Source organism: Schistocerca americana, chromosome X, assembly GCF_021461395.2.
Source record: "Schistocerca americana isolate TAMUIC-IGC-003095 chromosome X, iqSchAmer2.1, whole genome shotgun sequence".
Classification (NCBI taxonomy): domain Eukaryota; kingdom Metazoa; phylum Arthropoda; class Insecta; order Orthoptera; family Acrididae; genus Schistocerca; species Schistocerca americana.
Window position 1 is genome coordinate 868,031,797 of NC_060130.1, and position 20,629 is coordinate 868,052,425.

The window sequence follows — 20,629 nt, forward strand, 5'->3', positions numbered from 1 at the left end:
TAGTTTACTGTTGAACAACTACAAGCAGTAAAAACCTAACCACACAGTTCTTGCCACATAATATGGTATGTATCGAACAGACACTGTCATCGTTTTAGCATACGGCCTATTACACATATTTCACAATTAAGTGGATGCATTGTTGCTGTTCTAATCAATACAGGTTCCTCGTCTGAAACTAGGTCATGGACTGACTGTCTTGGGACAAAAATCGGGCCCTTATATATATTATCACAATAATAGGCACTGAAACTACACATTGTTTGATGTTTAATTTACAGAAATTGCAATTAAAATGTAACTCAATATATTAACTGAATACATAAAAAAATTGGTTATTTTTAACAGTTTCTTCTACTGCAAGGGTTAGGCTGAATTATTTGTTTAAATGATTAAATTAACATATATAGTTATGCAAACAATACTTTTGACAAAACAGGTGATTACTTTGGAATTAATGAAGGGCTGGCTTTGCTAACATGTTTTTGAATAGAGCCAAATAAATACTTTAAGATTACTAGTACTACTTCTTCCAAATGTTTACAATTAGTACAAGATTTATATTTGTTTGTAGGTCAACAATAGAATTTAAGTTACAAAACAATTACTGATTTCACCCTATAACAAAAGATACTAACTAGGAATAGTCAAAATAAATTAGGAAATCAATTACACACATGAAACTAAGCACAAAATTAGATCTGAGGGCTAACCTTTCTCTTTTATGGAAATGCATGTTATACTCACATATGTTAACAGTAATTAGTCAGGAATGAAAAAATGAATTTTAAGGAGGCAGACGGCAAAACAAGAGGGGAAGTAAAACTATCCCAGCATGTTTCATCACGCTATGATTACAATGTCATTGTTTTTTTCCAAATTGTTTGTTTTTGTTGTTAGTTCTTCAACTGCAGCACTTAATATAGTCCCAGGATTACCTTATGTGAATACAGAATATTCTCTGTGTAAAGCATAATGAAGAGGACCAGAAAGGCTTTGCCTGTGGCCATGTGTGTACAGTAAAAACTTTTTTGTGCTTCCAGCATAAGAAACTTTTTGTTTCCACATTTATCTAAATATTAATTGTGTTTAATTTCGCCTATACTGCTCATTTTTTTGATAACTGAATCAAGTACTGCAATTTTATTCAGCGACACTGGTGCATCATTTCCAGTGTTTTGTTTACCACTTTCTTGGTTTCTTGCTTTGTTTTTGTGTTTTGCTGCTGTACACTTATATTTATTTGTAGGCTCAACATATTTTGAGTTTATTATTACACCTGCTTCATAATCAGAATCAGTTTTTTTGTTCACAAATCACTTTTAACAATTTCAATTCAACTGCTTTTGTGGCTATTTTCTGTCACTGTTTCACTGTTTTCACAAGGCCCTTCTTCAGCTTTTTAATGGAATTTGACTGATAGGAGTATTTCACAACTTGTGGAAAAGTCCCAAGTCCAAAAACACAATTTTTCAAGAGACCAGACTTAGGATAGTTGTCAGAATTTGAACTGAACTGTATCTAACTATGTAACTCACATAGTGAATATATCTGTGGCTTCTCAAACTTCATTCTAAAACATATAATTTATATTATAGTTTCTCCTTTGACTTACCTTATAAACTGTGAGCTTCAAACTGGAAAATTCGCTGATGTCTTGAAATCCACAATTGTTGATCCAGTTTATAAGATGGGAGATAGAAGCAATACTGACAGTTACAGGCCCTATATCCCCTCATTCCCATAATATCAAAGGCCATAGAACTCTGCATAAAAGAGCACTTATGCAGATACTTTGAGTATACTAAGCTAATCTTTTCTTTACTTTATGGCTTTAGGGCTTGCCTATCCACCATTGAAGGTGTAAAATCTCTGGTAACAAATGTTCTATAATTCTTTGAAAACCATTGTTTTTTCTTGATCTGAGCAAAGAATTTGACACTGTATCACATGATGTCCTATTATCTAAATCTGAAAATAAGGGAATCAAGGATAATGAACCACCATTAATCAAATCATACCTCTTAGGCAGGAAACAAGCTATTACTCTAAATGATTGTAGATCAAATGCTCTGCCTGTTACTACAGGAGTACCACAAGGTTCTGTCCTGGGCCATTTTGTTTACTTTTCTTTATATGTATGATCTACCTAGCCTATGGTATATGCCGATGATACAACTCTTGTAGTGACCAGTCCTAATATAGATGAAGAAAAAGGAAAACACTGAAAATATGAAATAATACTAAATAAAAACAAAACAGGAATGAGATAAAACTTCCTGGCAGATTAAAACTATGTGCCAGGCTGGGACTCGAGCTCAGGAACTTTGTCTTTTGTGGACAAGTGCTCTACCGACTGAACTACCCAATCACGACTCGCAACCCATCCTCACAGCTTCAATTCTGCCAGTACTTCATCTCCTACCTTCCAAACTTCACAGAAGCTCTTCTGTGAACCCTACCAAACCAGCACTCATGGAAGAAAGGGTATTTCGGAGACATGGTTTAGTCTTTGGCTGGGGGGCTGTTACCAGAATGACGTTTTCACTCTGCGGTGGAGTGTGCGCTTATATGAAACTTCCTGGCAGATTAAAACTGTATGCCAGACCGAGACTTGAACTCGGGACCTTTGCCTTTCACAGGCAAGTGCTGTACTGACTGAGCTACCCAAGCATGACTCGTGACCCATCCTCACACCTTCAAATCTGCCAGTACCTCATTCCCTATCTTCCGAACTTCACAGAATCTCTTCTGCAGAGTGAAAATTTCAAACACCCTCCCAGGCAGCGGCTAAGCCATTTCTCCGCAATATCCTTTCTTCCAGAAGTGCTAGTTCTACAAGGTTCACAGAAGAGCTTCTGTGAAGTTTGGAATGTAGGAGACAAGGTACTGGCAGAATTGAAGCTGTGAAGATGGTTCTTGATTTGTGCTTGGGTAGCTCAGTTGGTAGAGCACTTGCCTGCAAAAGGCAAAGATCCTGATTTCAAGTGTCAGCTTAGCCCACAAATTAAAACCCTGAGCCAGTAAGGAAGAGCTTCAGTCTTCATATTATACTTTTTTCCACTCTCACTTAACTTACAGAAATATCCTATGGGGCAGCTCTTCCGGTGCAAAAACAACATTGTATGTGGCAAGAAAGAGAAAACATAATTGATAACAGTTACAGGCATTGTAAACAGAGAGTCATGCTAGCCACATTTTAAGGACTAAATACACGGTGAAGGAAAAATGCTGCACTTGGCAGCCGGCACACAATTCCTCATCCCATTTCAAGACAGAAGTGCATCTAGCAAAGCCTAGTCCCACCAATAGGCTTAATAGAAATGTGATTTAAAAAATGAGAATTTGGCAATGCTGTAACTGCATGCAGCATGGCCAAGAACAGGTAACATGAACTATGCACTGTGCTGGAGCTGACCCATTAGCTCAGTGAGACAAGGCAGTGCCATGGGGAACAGATACACAGACTCACCAATGTTCGAGTCGCGTTAGTGTGAAACACCTTTATTAAAAAATTGAGACATAACATTAACTTCTTACAGATATAAATGACCACTTTGTTTTGTCTATGACACAAATAAAGCCAATAAAAGATAATAGTGGATACAGTAACATTGTTTGTATCTAGTGGGGTACAAAAAATCCAGTAGGTAGGCTGCACTAGATTGCACATTATGCTACACACAAGCTTATCTTCACAGAACTGGTACATACACATACGAGGAATGTTCACTTTGGCAAAGATGTTCAAGGTGACCACCTTGCATTTGCAAAAACTTTGACACTCGCAGGATCATCCTATGCTGGACCCTACGCAACACCCTTGCATCCACCATTGCCAAAGCTGCATGCATGTGAGCTATTGGGTCATGTATATTCTACATCTACATCTACATTTATACTTCGCAAGCCTCCCAACGGTGTGTGGCGGAGGGCACTTCACGTGCCACTGTCATTACCTCCCTTTCCTGTTTCAGTCGCGTATGGTTCGCGGGAAGAACTACTGCTGGAAAGCCTCCTTGCACGCTCGAATCTCTCTAATTTTACATTCGTGATCTCCTCGGGAGGTATAAGTAGGGGGAAGCAATATATTCGATACCTCATCCAGAAACGCACCCTCTCAAAACCTGGACAGCAAGCTACACCGTGATGCAGAGCGCCTCTCTTGCAGAGTCTGCCACTTGAGTTTGCTAAACATCTCCGTAACGCTATCACACTTACCAAATAATACTTCTTTGGATCTTCTCTATCTCCTCTGTCAACCCGACCTGGTATGGATCCCACACTGATGAGCAATACTCAAGTATAGGTCAAACGAGTGTTTTGTAAGCCACTTCCTTTGTTGATGGACTACATTTTCTAAGGACTCTCCCAATGAATCTCAACCTGGTACCCACCTTACCAACAATTAATTTTATATGATCATTCCACTTCATGGGTGGAGTATTATAAACTTGTTTCTTTGAGTGTCCCTACAAATAAAAATTTACTGTATTAAGGTCCATAGAATGTGGAGGCCAGAGCATTGGACCTCCATGACCAATCCATTTCCCTGGAAATGCTTCATTTATATAGTTGCTCACATTCATTTCAAAGTGTAGCAATGAACCACCATGCTAAAACCATAGCTGTCCTGAACACCGAGTATGGCAAAGAAACATATGATACAGGGGTGCATTCAACTTGTCTGGCAATAGGTAAAGGCCCAAAAGCACTTCCCCAATGATTCCAGCCGACAGGTCTTGTGCCAAAGCTTTGCTGAAAGCTACAGTTATGGGTGCCTTGCTGGGTTCTGTTCCAACCAATAATGTCTACTGTGGAGATTGAAAATACTTTCACGAGTCAAGCTAGATTCATCAGTCTATATCAAGTTATTTATAAAATGTTTGTTATCTTCTGCTTGGTGCAAAAGCCATTAACAAAACTGTAGTTGTCATATACACTCGTCTGGTCGCTGATGTTGAGTTAACAAGTAATGATACGGATGCAGTTCTTTATCGTGCAACACTTTAACTACAAGTCACTGACATATCTGGAACAGCCTCAGAAAATTATAGTAAAAGGAATTTGCTAGAGGAGATGTCATTAATAGGTAATACCAAAGAGAAATTTGTAGCTGACATGAAAATGAAACTTCTTGTTTGCCCCTAAAATGTTGTGTAGAAAGACAATCATCAGGTTTTGTGCAAACTGCACTTTGTCATTTCAAGCGAAAAAAGTCACTTGAGCAGTCAGTGAATGCTATGACACATTCATATACAACAATGTCAGTGCAAGTATCAGTGGATTACTGTTTCCACAACTTTAAATTTATCTTCAGGAACATCAAGGCAAATTAGGACACAAATTTAAGGAAGCGACTGTTTACCTTACTCCATTCCAGATCTGTATAAATAAAACTAGTAATTTTTTTGAATGGTAGATGTTATGTATCCAGTAAAATACTTAATCTGTCCAAAGTTTTTGTAATGTTACATATTATTTTTATTTTAATGTATCACTCTTGTAATGTTTGGTGCAGTCTATCCAGCCATGACTGGTGAACTATACAGAATTGGTAATAAATAATTAAAAATGTATTAATAACTAGCAAGGCTGGGGTTCTCAACATTCTCTGCCTGATGCTGGAATGATAGAAGTATGAACTTGGAGCCCAAATGACAGGCATCGTTTGTCCCACATGCACCACAGTCAGCAGTTGGTTGCATCCTGTTCCCTCAGTGGCTGCTGGAACAGCCTCTTCGTCATGTTGGATCAGGCCCTCAGGGATACACAATGAGTGCACACGATGCTCCTTCCCATTCCTTGCTGCCATTACTGTAAGAAGTATCAACATTCACTGCACATTTGAACTGTTGATAGTTAATAGATCTCTTCACTTTTGTGCTTGTCTCCCCTTGACACGAGAGACAGAATATTTCCCAACTGGGGAAGAAAGTCTCAGTTTCAATGGAGGTAGCACCTCTGACTTGTTAATTAGGGGTATGAGTGCAACATCCTGAGTTCTCCCTGGTCCCTTTCTCCCCTATACATGGTCTCTAGACCTAACATTGACATGCCATTCACTGTAAAGTGGACAAGTAGTGATAGATCTTGTATTTCCTGCAGAAGAGATGCACAGGAGAGAGTAATAATTGAGGTACCTTTGGTATCTCTGTTACATGCCTCTTGGTACCCCTCCCAGCACACCCATTTGCAGAATATTACGGATTTGCTTTCAATTTGGGGTCATGATGTGCTACATGTATTACTAGTAGCCGTTGGAACTGAAGCAGTTAACAGCCAAAACCTTTTATGACAAACTTGATATAAAATTTACTGTTTCTCTGTAATGTTTTTGAGATTATGATCACTAATAAATTTGACAGTAATATTAATTTATGATAAATGCAGACAATACACACTCTTTTTAAAAGAGAAAACTAATGTGACATGATGTGTTGGTTATTTACTGTAAATGTAAATCACAAATACTTATTTACTATGACCGTGCATTCTAAAAAATGAACTTTTTCTCTCATGTCATTATGCAGTGAAATTAGGGAACAATTGTTTTTTTAATGAGGGTACCATTGCCAGAAGTTTGTAAAAAGCACAAATTAATTTTACAGTTACTAGCAATGTTAAAAGTTACACAATATATCTTGTTATGTATTAGTATTCACACAGTCAATTATTTTGTAGTATTTATTCAAAAGTAAAAACGCTAGAGATAGTACACTAGGTCAGTTAGGTAAGTGCTGGTTTTGTGAAAGTATCTTTCAAGACATTGAACAAAAATGATTAAGAGTGGTCACAGAATGTCCTCCTTAAATCAAGATAAACAGACTAGGGCATGAGTATGGCTATTCTCAAACATGAAAATGGTATTGCTCCTCATTACTTCACAGCTTGAATGTGAGTGTGGCATCATAAATGATGGTGAAACTGGGAGGCCTGTAAGCATTTAATTATCAGAGCATATGACTAAGATACCATATGAGTTGTGGGCAGCCCATAAAGTTTTAAGTGCGCTGCATGCTTGCCAGGCCACTAGAGATGCAGCAGGGGTAGATTATGGATGCTAATGAGGTTATGAATAGCCAATATAATATGAACAGGGAGGAAGGTAACAAGAAAACACTTTGATGGTCACTTTGCCTGCTTCAATGACTGCCTACAGGAAAATACTGCTACTGTACTTCCAGTTCACTGTTGAGTGCCAATCATTGGTATTTGTGTAATAGAATTCATAGGCTTCCAGATAACCAATCTCTCAGTTATCAATGAAATCATGGAACATTTCCAGTCATTACAAATGCCAACTAAATTGTGCACAATAATTATAGAAACTAGGGAACCAGCAGTCTAGACTCTGAGAAAAATATCACTTTGAAATAATCAAAGCACAATTTATTTCATCTTATCTTAATACAAAGCATTGCACCAAAAAGGAGATTATTCAGATCATTTCATTACTCACTACGGTGATCACACTGCAACTGATTATGCTGGAAAAATGACGTGATTCTCTTTTGGAATTTAATTGTTGTTTCATAATATTATGTACTTCCACAAATGGCATGTCACTATTTTTTTTTCTTTCCTTTTAGGGTAGGTGCAGCTGATAGTACATTCTGCAACCTTAGCCAACAGTTGGTGTCTACTTACAAAAATGTGTATGCAAAGAAAATGGATTGGTTAGAGGAGGAGGAAAGTCTACTTCAAACGGTCAACAAACTGTATTCAATAAGCCAGAGTGAAGCAGTTGAAAAAGCAGAGAACACAAAGCTCAAGAATTCACAAAGAGACCAAGAGCAAAATACAAAGGTAACAGAGCATCAAAACGTAGTGTAACCAGCATGTAAAGCATTGCAAGCAGTTTCCATTTTTTTCTGCTAACAGAAACCACTTCAGCCTATCATAGTTTATGCAGTAGAAAATGTGTCTTAATTTGTGCACCAATATGAAAACTGTTTTTTGATAATACACAACTAATGCAGCCCCAAGTAACATCCTGTTGCTGCTAAATGGTGTGTTGGAAACTTTAGATAACTATTTACAATGGATTTTAATTTTCTGAAATTTATTCAGAAGTCTGAAAAAGTGGAGTTTACAGTGGTACTTGTCCATGAGGAAGTGTAAACATTATTGAACTAGTCTAATTTGAAGCACTGCTTCATAGCCTACAAAATCATGAGATGAATGCTTGACATGCTTGTTGTTTACTTATTTGGTGATGCTTGGGTTTTGGGTCACAGGCTGTGGTCTGAGGCATGATTTCCTCCTTAAAATATCAACTCTTACAATATTAGACAAAACACTAGACAGAAATTTATATATAAGACGATTGTCTAAGACCCTTTAAACTATAAGCCACCAAGGAAATAATAATAATAATAATAAAATAATAATAATATATATATATATGGCTTTTGGAACAGACAAATGTAAGAAAAATGGCATAGTCAAGGGAAAACACACTAAACAAGAAGATTACATATTGGATAACCACAGCGACTGCATAGAAGCGATGGAAAAAACAGATGCCTATAAATATCTAGGATAGAGACAAAAAATAGGAATAGATAATACAAATATTAAAGAAGAACTAAAAGAAAAACATAGACAATGACTAACAAAAATACTGAAAACAGAATTGACAGCAAGAAACAAGACAAAAGCTATAAATACTTATGCTATACCAATATTGACCTACTCATTTGGAGTAGTGAAGTGGAGTAACACAGACCTAGAAGCACTCAATACACTTACACGATCACAATGCCACAAATATAGAATACATCACATACATTCAGCAACTGAAAGATTCACATTAAGCAGAAAGGAAGGAGGAAGGGGATTTATCGACATAAAAAACCTACATTATGGACAGGTAGACAATTTAAGAAAATTCTTTATATAACGAGCAGAAACTAGCAAAATACACAAAGCAATCACTCATATAAATACATCGGCTACACCACTGCAATTTCATAACCACTTCTACAACCCTTTAGATCACATAACATCAACAGATACGAAGAAAGTAAATTGGAAAAAGAAAACACTACATGGCATGCACCCGTATCATCTAACACAGCCTCACATCGATCAAGACACATCCAACACGTGGCTAAGAAAAGGCAATATATACAGTGAGACAGAAGGATTCATGATTGCAATACAGGATGAAACAATAAACACCAGATATTACAGCAAATATATTATTAAAGATCCCAATACCACAACAGATAAATGCAGACTTTGCAAACAACAAATAGAAACAGTAGATCACATGACAAGTGGATGTACAATACTAGCAAATACAGAATACCCCAGAAGACATGACAATGTAGCAAAAATAATACATCAACAGCTTGCCTTACAACATAAACTTATAAAACAACATGTTCCCACATACAAGTATGCACCACAAAATGTACTGGAGAACGATGAATACAAATTATACTAGAACAGAACCATTATAACAGATAAAACAACACCACATAACAAACCTGACATCATACTCACCAATAAAAAGATGAAATTAACACAACTAATCGAAATATCCATACCCAATACAACAAATATACAGAAGAAAACAGGAGAAAAAATTGAAAAATACATCCAACTGGCTGAGGAAGTCAAGGACATGTGGCATCAGGATAAAGTTGACATTATACCAATTATACTATCAACTACAGGAGTCATACCACACAATATCCACCAGTACATCAATGCAATACAGCTACATCCAAACAGCTACAGAAATCTGTAATTATTGATACATGTTCAATTACCCGAAAGTTCCTAAATGCAATATAACACATACCATACAGTTAAAAGGAAGTGACGCTTGATCAAGGTCCGCGTCACTTTCCATTTTTAACCAGACTTAACGCCTGAGAAAGTAAAGAAATAATAATAATAAACCCTGTGGAGGCCCGTGAAAAGAATAGACCTTCTGTATGTTTTGCCAGTCATAAAAGGCGACGAAAAGAGCAAACCACTAATGGGGCTATCCCCGCTTTTAGTGTGATTAGTTGGTTCAGGACAGAACTAATGAAGCCTCGGACAAGCGCTGTCATGTTCGGGGACGACGCTTGAACCCTAAGCCCGTCCACAATGATAACAACACTGCTAGCCACACGGAAAATGATTTAAATCCAAGTAGAGGTGTTTTGCAGGATATGCTTCCTGCAACCACTCCAGAAGGAAAACAAAGACAAAGGATGAGATGCTCAGATGAAGTTAACTGACACTTCATGTTCTGTTATTACCAAACAACAAACTTAGGAACCAACACAACTGGATACAGATCACAAGTATACACAACATTTATTGCCAGATACCCAGAACTAAAATTTTTAACAGAACAACGAGTAGCTGATCAGATCCGTGTAATAATAAAGAATAACAGGATACCCCAGTCAGAATTAGAAAACATCAAACAACAAGTACAACAAATACTGGAACAAAATAATGTGCAATCAGAAGAAGAAGAAAATACAGTAATGGAATCAAACATCCCAGAGCAAACAAACAAAGAACAACATGCATCAATTAAACAATCAGAGGAAAACAAAATCTTAAGACAGCCACCAGAACAAGCACAAATAGACCACGAAGTGACACACATGTTAGATATAGAAGAAAAATTTCAGCTTACATATATAGAATACAAAGACACAAATACAGACATTAGACCATTCTTGCATAGACCACCAAATAACCCACAAGCCAAAACAACAATAAAAACTATCGACACAATCATACACAACAAAATAAATGAAAATACAACAATGGAAGAGTTACAAGTACTGGTTTATATAGGAGCGCTCACTACACTAAATATACACACTAGGCAGAGATCAGAACCAACCAAGACACAGAAGAAACCCACAAAACCAGCATGGCAACACAGGTTACAGATCAGAATAGAAAAACTGAGGAAAGACATCAGACAGCTAACACAATTTATAAGAACTGAAATATCAGACAAAAAACGAAAAAGGTTAGGTAAAATCTCACAACAAGAAGCAATAGAGCAATTAGAAGCATTGGCCAAATGACTTAGAAGATACAGAAAAAGTGAAAATAGAAGAAAACAAAACCAAACATTCAACACAAACCAAAAGAAATTTTACCAGACAATAGATAACCCATACATTAAAATAGACAATCCACCAAACGTAACAGACATGGAACACTTTTGGAGCAACATATGGTCAAATCCGGTGCAACATAACAGGCATGCATGGTGGATACAAGCAAAAACAGACACATACAAGATGATACCACAAATGCCTGAAGTGATAATTTTGCAACATGAAGTCACACAAGCAATTAATTCTACGCACGATTGGAAAGCCCCTGGAAAAGATAAAATAGCAAATTTCTGGCTAAAGAAGTTCACCTCACCTCATTCACATCTAACTAAATTATTTAACAGTTACATTGCAGACCCATTCACAGTCCCTGATACACTTACACAAGGAATAACTTATCTGAAACCTAAAGATCAAGTAGACACAGCAAACACAGCAAAATATCGCCCCATAACATGCCTACCAACAATATACAAAATATTAACTTCAGTCATTACACAGAAATTAATGACACATACAACACAGAACAAAATTATAAATGAAGAACAAAAAGGCTGTTGCAAAGAAGCACGAGGATGTAAGGAGCAACTGATAATAGATACAAAGGTGACATATCAAGCTAAAACTAAACAAAGGTCACTACACTACGCATACATTGATTACCAAAAAGCTTTTGATAGTGTACCCCACTCATGGTTACTACAAATATTGGAAATATACAAAGTAGATCCTAAATTGATACAGTTCCTAAACATAGTAATGAAAAATTGGAAAACCACACTTAATATCCAAACAAATTCAAATAATATCACATCACAGCCAATACAGATTAAGCGTGGAATATATCAAGGAGACTCATTAAATCCTTTCTGGTTCTGCCTTGCTCTGAACCCACTGTCCAACATGCTAAATAATACAAATTATGGATGTAATATCACTGGAACATACCAACACAAAATCACACATTTGCTATACATGGATGATCTAAAACTACTGGCAGCAACAAATCAACAACTCAACCAATTACTAAAGGTAACAGAAGTATTCAGCAATGATATAAATATGGCTTTTGTAACAGACAAATGTAAGAGAAATAGCATAGTCAAGGGAAAACACACTAAACAAGAAGATTACATATTGGATAACCACAGCGACTGCATAGAAGTGATGTAAAAAACAGATGCCTATAAATATCTAGGATACAGACAAACGATAGGAATAGATAATACAAATATTAAAGAAGAGCTAAAAGAAAAATATAGACAAAGACTAACAAAAATACTGAAAACAGAATTGACAGCAAGAAACAAGACAAAAGCTATAAATACTTATGCTATACCAATATTGACCTACTCATTTGGATTAGTGAAATGGAGTAACACAGACCTGGAGGCACTCAATACACTTACACGATCACAATGCCACAAATATGGAATACATCACATACATTCAGCAACTGAAAGATTCACATTAAGCAGAAAGGAAGGAGGAAGGGGATTTATCGACATAAAAAACCTACATTATGGACAGGTAGACAATTTAAGAAAATTCTTTATAGAACGAGCAGAAACTAGCAAAATACACAAAGCAATCACTCATATAAATACATCGGCTACACCATTGCATTTTCATAACCACTTCTACAACCCTTTAGATCACATAACATCAACAGATACGAAGAAAGTAAATTGGAAAAAGAAAACACTACATGGCATGCACCCGTATCATCTAACACAGCCTCACATCGATCAAGACACATCCAACACGTGGCTAAGAAAAGGCAATATATACAGTGAGACGGAAGGATTCATGATTGAAATATAGGATCAAACAAGAAACACCAGATATTACAGAAGCATATTATTAAAGACCCCAATACCACAACAGATAAATGCAGACTTTGTAACAACAAACAGAAACAGTAGATCACATCACAAGTGGATGTACAATACTAGCAAATACAGAATACACCAGAAGACATGACAATGTAACAAAAATAATACATCAACAACTTGCCATACAACATAAACTAATAAAACAACACATTCCCACATACAAGTATGCACCGCAAAATGTACTGGAGAATGATGAATACAAATTATACTGGAACAGAACCATTATAACAGATAAAACAACACCACATAACAAACCTGACATCATACTCACCAATAAAAAGATGAAATTAACACAACTAATCGAAATATCCATACCCAATACAACAAATATACAGAAGAAAACAGGAGAAAAAATTGAAAAATACATCCAACTGGCTGAGGAAGTCAAGGACATGTGGCATCAGTATAAAGTTGACATTATACCAATTACACTATCAACTACAGGAGTCATACTACACTATATCCACCAGTACATCAACGCAATATAGCTACATCCAAACGTATATATACAACTACAGAAATTTGTAATTATTGATACATGTTCAATCACCCAAAGGTTCCTAAATGCAATGTAATGTGCACCATACAGTTAAAAGAAAGTAATGCTTGATCAATGTCCACGTCACTTTCCATTTTTAACCAGATGTAACGTCCGAGAAAGGAAAAATAATAATAATAATAATAATAATGGTGGTGGGTGGTTGTGGTGAATATGACAGAGTGCAGTTTCATAACATTTAAACAAAGGTTTAAGATTGGTCTTAATTTTGCACCTTGTTTGCCCCAGAATGGTTTATATTATTTGCATTTGATTTTCTTGGTAGGACTTCACCTGGTCATGAATGAACACCCCGATACCTTTATATTCCAATTTAGAAAGCAATAGACTGTGAGCTATAAAAGTGAGAGCATTTTTCAGATTATGAAGAAATAGTGTGTGATGTGTTCCAGAAACAATGGAACTATTAACTAAATTACTCTGTTTCTATGCTTTTAAAGAATCTGATATAAATGATTTTTGTTTGTTTGTTTTTGAGAGCTGACACTGCAGAGATATTGGTCTCTTATATTTTATGTGAGTCTTGGCACCTTTCTTAGAGACTTTATGTTTGCCTTTTTCAATTTCTCTGAAAATATGACCTTTAATCATTGGTGAATTTCAAAGTTCAGCAAGGAGCATGATCAATTCTGTTGCAAATTTTTAATATCTGATCAGGAACATTGTCCTCAACAGCAAGATGCACAGTGACACACTTTTAGTCACCAAGTAACTAAGATCTGATATCCGAAAATGTAAGAGTAGTACACTTTAATATCTGATTCATGTACTGCATTGAACAACAGATAAGTAACGGTCACATGCCAAGTTATGATACATCTCAATAACAAATACCTGGAAAAGCGATAGGAATTTGGTAGTGACAGCAGAATTAAAAATATTAAATAGCAGGCTGGAGAAAAATACTGGCTTTATATTCACATTCAATATCTTAAAGTTAACAGAGTACATAGTGGTCAGATTTATTTACCTAAAAGTCAAGCCATATGTACTGAATATAATACACTGTCTTAGACACCAGCAGTTTGGATAAACCACCACATATTGTACATTTCAACCTATTTGGGGGAGAGAGGGTTCAACAATACATACCATATTCTGTACCATCTCTGATAAGCCTGTCACTCGGAGCAAAGAGTGTTCAGTCTTTATTGAGCAAAAGAAGATTCAAGAGATAAAAGATACCCAGTGCATACCAATCATTGACAACAGTCATTTGGCAACCAACTCCAAACAATGACAAACATAAATATGCACTTGCAAATGCAGCTGCAGAACTGGATCCTTTAATAAAGAAACAAGTAAGCCTACATCAGAAAAAGCCATAGGTAACATGATTTAGATTCCAGAAAGAGATTTTCACTCTGCAGCGGAGTGTGCGCTGATATGAAACTTACTGGCAGATTAAAACTGTGTGCCCGACCGAGACTTGAACTCAGGACCTTTGCCTTTCAGAAGTACTGGCAGAAGTAAAGCTGTGAGTACCGGGCGTGAGTCTTGCTTCGGTAGCTCAGATGGTAGAGCACTTGCCCGCGAAAGGCAAAGGTCCCGAGTTCGAGTCTCGGTTGGGCACACAGTTTTAATCTGCCAGGAAGTTTCATGATTTAGATTGCTACACTGTCCCGGGAAACATAAACATGGGAAAATACAAAATCTCTAAAAGTACATTTGTACCATAACCCCCAAAAGGAAAACACTTAGATAGAGCACTGAGCAAAACTGCACAGATACCATGTTCAAAGTTATCATTGGTCATAACTGAATCAGAAGAAGACTAATTAATGGAGGACATTGTGTTTGAAGTATGCTCAAGGGATTCAACAAGGACCTCTACCAACCCTCTGACTAATACAATGTCCATATTTCCACAAAAAGGTTATAAGGGAGGAGGGGGTACAGAGAATAATTCAAACTGTTATTAGTAAAGTGGCTCCCACCCTATGGTAATGGATCATAAACAGTTTCAAGATACAAATGGAGGAGTTAAAACTATTAATACAGAGTACATATATGTCTTTGTGTCTACAAGAGATACGTTTTAAGGAGTTTGACTCCCCTGTGCTATGTGGTAATAACCTCCACGGAAAGAGTATCATCAGTGGGGAGAGAACTAAAAATTTCATAGATGATGTGTACCACTCCTAAGTTCCCTCCCTAACCACAAATTTACAAGCAATTGCTGTATCAATGGATGTGTGTCATAGGATCACTTTATGCTCCCTCCATCTGTCCCTCAAGAACCAATAGCCTCTCACCAAACTCCTCTCTCTCTCTCTCTCTCTCTCTCTCTCTCTCTCTCTCTCTCTCACACACACACACACACACACACACACACACACACACACACTTTTACACCTGCACATGTAGTTGCTGTACACTTTCAGTTGTCTAGCACACAAGAAGAGGGATGCCTGTAGATACATTCCTGTTTCTCAAGACATGTAATGCCTCCAAATTTTTTATGTGAAAACTCTTAAAGCTTTTTAACTACAATAAACTTTATTAATGTGCTATATCTGTATTCTTCATGTCTGCATATTTATTTCTCAACATAGTCACCCTGACAATGAACACATTCCTCCCAACAAGAGACCAGTTTACTGATACCATCACTGTAGAATGGAGGCAAGACCTCACCTCTACTTGCACCGCTTCGTCCCTATCAAGGTGTTGTTTAAGTTATGGAAACAAATTAAACTTGGATGGGGTCAAGTCAGGACTGTCTGGAGGATGATTGATGAGGATGAACCCAAGGTGTCAGATTGCTGCAGATGTTGCAGTACTTGTGTGTGGTCTGCCATTGTCATGATGGAGAGGGTTCTCCATGTGTGGACTAAGTTTTCTGTGGTTAGAAATTTGATCACAGCAGACTGTTTATCACACACTGTCACAGTTACTTAAGACAGTGTGATGTTACATGCTACACTTTGGAGTTGTCTAGTGGCAGAGGATTACAACCTGTGTCAGCAAACCGTGAAAGGTGACCAAGTAATATGCATGACACTTAATATTTCCACTGATATTGAGAACGGAACAAAAAATTTGGAGGCATTACTTTTCAGTACACTTTGTAGTACAAAGCTCTGTGCTAGGTTGATTAATATCTTTTGTGTAATTATGCTTGTGTGAGAGTGATATAAGAGAGAGATATGCCAAATACCTAGTGGTTGTAATTAAAGTGCAGCTACTCACAGAGGTCCAATGTGGGCTGCAATTATCAAATGGTAGATATTCTAATACGATAATGTGAAACTAATTTACACTAGAAAAAAATTAGTTCCAAATTTGGCCATCTGGTGCAAGTCTGGTGCTCTGAATGTGAGAAAGATGTATTGAAATGTTTGCGTATGTGATGGACTAAGAACAGGATGAAGGCAGAAATAATCAAACACGTGAGAAAGTTATAATGTTAATTTTATTATTAACTGTCTTGTTCAATGTGAGCACCGGAGACATCAACAACATGCTGTACAGTGCCAGATTTGCACCTGTTGGCCAAATTTGGAACTAATTTTTTTTCCAGCGTAAATCGATTCTGCATTAACACATTAGCATACTTACCAAGTTTTGCTGCTATACCGTAAGTACAGCCCACACTGGACATCTGTGGGTAGCTGCACTTTAATTATAACCATGCTGCAGTATGGAATTTAAACGATTTACCCAATGCCAGTGAGTGATTTTTGAGAACTACTTCATCTTGTTGGACCATCAGTTGTGCTAGATAATACAAAAGACAGAGGCAATATACTAATGGCAACAATATTAGCTCTAATGCTTCAATTTCCTGCTGTATCATTTCCAGGTATAAGTTTGTCAGGTGCTGGTGAAATCCCGAAGTTGATGGGCACTTAACATTTCTTTCTCTGGGAAACAAAACACTTGGTTGTTGCTTAATGTTTACATGCAAATATGGTATATTGTTCCATGAAGGTTCAAGTGCTGACCACCTGCCAGGAACCTGACAGCTTTTGAGATAACAAGGGCAAAAAGCCATTGTATGATAGTAAGAAAAGTTGGTGGTATGAATTCCTTAACTCCATAAATTATTTCAGCAAATCTTTGTTTGTGTGTGAGACCATGATGAGCATTTCAACCAAAGGTTACCTATTAGTGCTGTAATGAGAACAGTATTTTCCAGACCAACAAAGAAGACATTGACCAAACCATTGTGGAAGATATCTCTTGATGTACTGACACTGTCCTTCAGGAACCAGCTTCTTCTGAGAATAAAGTTGTTCTTACAAAAGAAGGTATGCCAGAATTAAACAAAAACTTACCTTGTTGGCGTTCTTGAGAAGGTCTTCCTCTGGGTAGATGATAAATTTTTACATGTAAAGTAATATATTTTAATATTAACAGCCATCCCACTTGTGTGACTAGCGTCTTACCTCCGTAACAAAACAGTAAGTCTCATTAGCAGACTGTATCACAGGAGTAAAAGTAAATTATGATGGGGCACAAATGAAATATCACAATTAACAAAATTTGATTCTGGGTTCTTTCTTGCGAAATGTAGTTTGAGGAGGGCTATGTGAGAGACGTTCAATGAATTCTAAAGTAAAGTTCTATGTACTGACTTGGCAGAAAATCCTAAGAAATTTTGGTCTTATGTCAAAGTGGTAGGTGGATCAAAACTGTGACCAAAATGGTACTAAAACAGAGGATAACAGACTAAAGGCCAAAATACTAAATGTGTTTTTCCAAAGCTGTTTCACAGAGGAAGACTGCACTGTAGTTCCTTCTCTAGATTGCTGTACAGATGACAAAATAGTAGATATCGAAATAGACGACAGAGGGATAGAGAAACAATTAAAATCGCTCAAAAGAGGAAAGACCGCTGGACCTGATGGGATACCAGTTTGATTTTACACAGAGTACGCGAAGGAACTTGCCCCCCTTCTTGCAGCGGTGTACCGTAGGTCTCTAGAAGAGCGTAGCATTCCAAAGGATTGGAAAAGGGCACAGGTCATCCCCGTTTTCAAGAAGGGACGCCGAACAGATGTGCAGAACTATAGACCTATATCTCTAACGTCTATCAGTTGTAGGATTTTGGAACACGTATTATGTTCGAGTATAATGACTTTTCTGGAGACTAGAAATCTACTCTGTAGGAATCAGCATGGGTTTCGAAAAAGACGGTCGTGTGAAACCCAGCTCGCTCTATTCGTCCACGAGACTCAGAGGACCATGGACACGGGTTCCCAGGTAGATGCCGTGTTTTGTGACTTCCGCAAGGCATTCGATGCAGTTCCCCACAGTCGTTTAATGAACAAAGTAAGAGCATATGGACTATCAGACCAATTGTGTGATTGGATTGAAGAGTTCCTAGATAACAGAACACAGCATGTCATTCTCAATGGAGAGAAGTCTTCCGAAGTAAGAGTGATTTCAGGCGTGCCGCAGGGGAGTGTCATAGGACTGTTGCTATTCGCAATATACATAAATGACCTTGTGGATGACATCGGAAGTTCACTGAGGCTTTTTGCAGATGATGCTGTGCAGTATCGAGAGGTTGTAACAATGGAAAATTGTACTGAAATGCAGGAGGATCTGCAGCGAATTGACGCATGGTGCAGGGAATGGCAGTTGAATCTCAATGTAGACAAGTGTAATGTGCTGTGAATACATAGAAAGATAGATCCCTTATCATTTAGCTACAAAATAGCAGGTCAGCAACTGGAAGCAGTTAATTCCATAAATAATCTGGGAGTACGCATTAGGAGTGATTTAAAATGGAATGATCATATAAAGTTGATCGTCGGTAAAGCAGATGCCAGACTGAGATTCATTGAAAGAATCCTAAGGAAATGCAATTCGAAAACAAAGGAAGTATGTTACAGTACGCTTGTTCACCCACTGCTTGAATACTGCTCAGCAGTGTGGGATCCGTACCAGATAGGGTTGATAGAAGAGATAGAGAAGATCCAACGGAGAGCAGCACGCTTCATTACAGGATCATTTAGTAATCGCGAAAGCGTTACGGAGATGATAGATAAACTCCAGTGGAAGACTGCAGGAGAGACGCTCAGTAGCTCGGTACGGGCTTTTGTTAAAGTTTCGAGAACATACCTTCACCGAAGATTCCAGCAGTATATTGCTCCCTCCTACATGTATCTCACAAAGAGACCATGAGGAGAGATTAGAGCCCACACAGAAGCATACCGACAATCCTTCTTTCCACGAACAATACGAGACTGGAATAGAAGGGAGAACCGATAGAGGTACTCAGGGTACCCTCCGCCACACTCCGTCAGGTGGCTTGCGGAGTAAGGATGTAGATGTAGATGTAGATGTAGATGTTTCTGTGTATATAAATGGACTACAAAAATCTCTAAGAGATTTTGGGAAATAGGTGCATACAACAGTCTTCTTTCAGCTCTCGCACATTATATTGATAAAATGCAGTATTGTGATGAGACGATGCTGATTGTTGAGTAAAGCTTTGAAACGTTGTTCATTATAGCCTGATACATTATCTACAAAAAAGTAGGCTACAAAATCCTTGTTTGAATGATTCTTGATTATTTGCCTCATAATTTGCTCTCCTTATTAGGTAGAATTAATAGAGAATAGTTATAAAACAAACATTACATGTGGAATTTTCTGGTAAATGGTACAACAGAGGCAAAGGTGTTGTGCATCACAAAAAGGCTTGTTGTTAAAATTCCAGGAATGTACATTCCTGGAAGGTTCAAGCAACATGCATCCTACTGGTCACTAGTGTACTTCATGAAATGAACGTGATGGTAAAATCTGATAAACTTGATCTAATACAGAGGTTCATCAACAGTCATTCTACATGTGCACCATTTGTGCATGGAATAGGACAGGGAAAAATTATAATAGTACGCAATTTATGATTTGCCACACTCAATAATGTGGCTTTTGGAGTTTGTATATAAATGAAGAAGAATGCTTGAAATGACTGTAGAGCAGGTTTCTGATAAAAGTAGCAATCATTTCACTGTTAATATTTGAAACTGACTGAGGAGCAAAGAGACACACATTGGTAAAAAGATGAACATATGTCTGGAATTGTGTTAATATCATGAGTATTTAAAATGTGTTATTTCTTAAGAGGA

General features: G+C 37.2%; 1 protein-coding gene across 3 annotated transcripts in view; it reads left to right on the forward strand.

The window, feature by feature from the left end:
- Nucleotides 1-20,629, forward strand: part of LOC124554727 — a 137,750-nt gene that overhangs the window by 114,345 nt on the left and 2,776 nt on the right. For all 3 annotated transcript variants that reach the window (XM_047128371.1, XM_047128372.1, XM_047128373.1), the window contains exon 6: nt 7,593-7,809. In XM_047128371.1, coding sequence (XP_046984327.1) covers nt 7,593-7,809 — 217 coding nt within the window. The remainder of the gene's footprint in view (nt 1-7,592; nt 7,810-20,629) is intronic.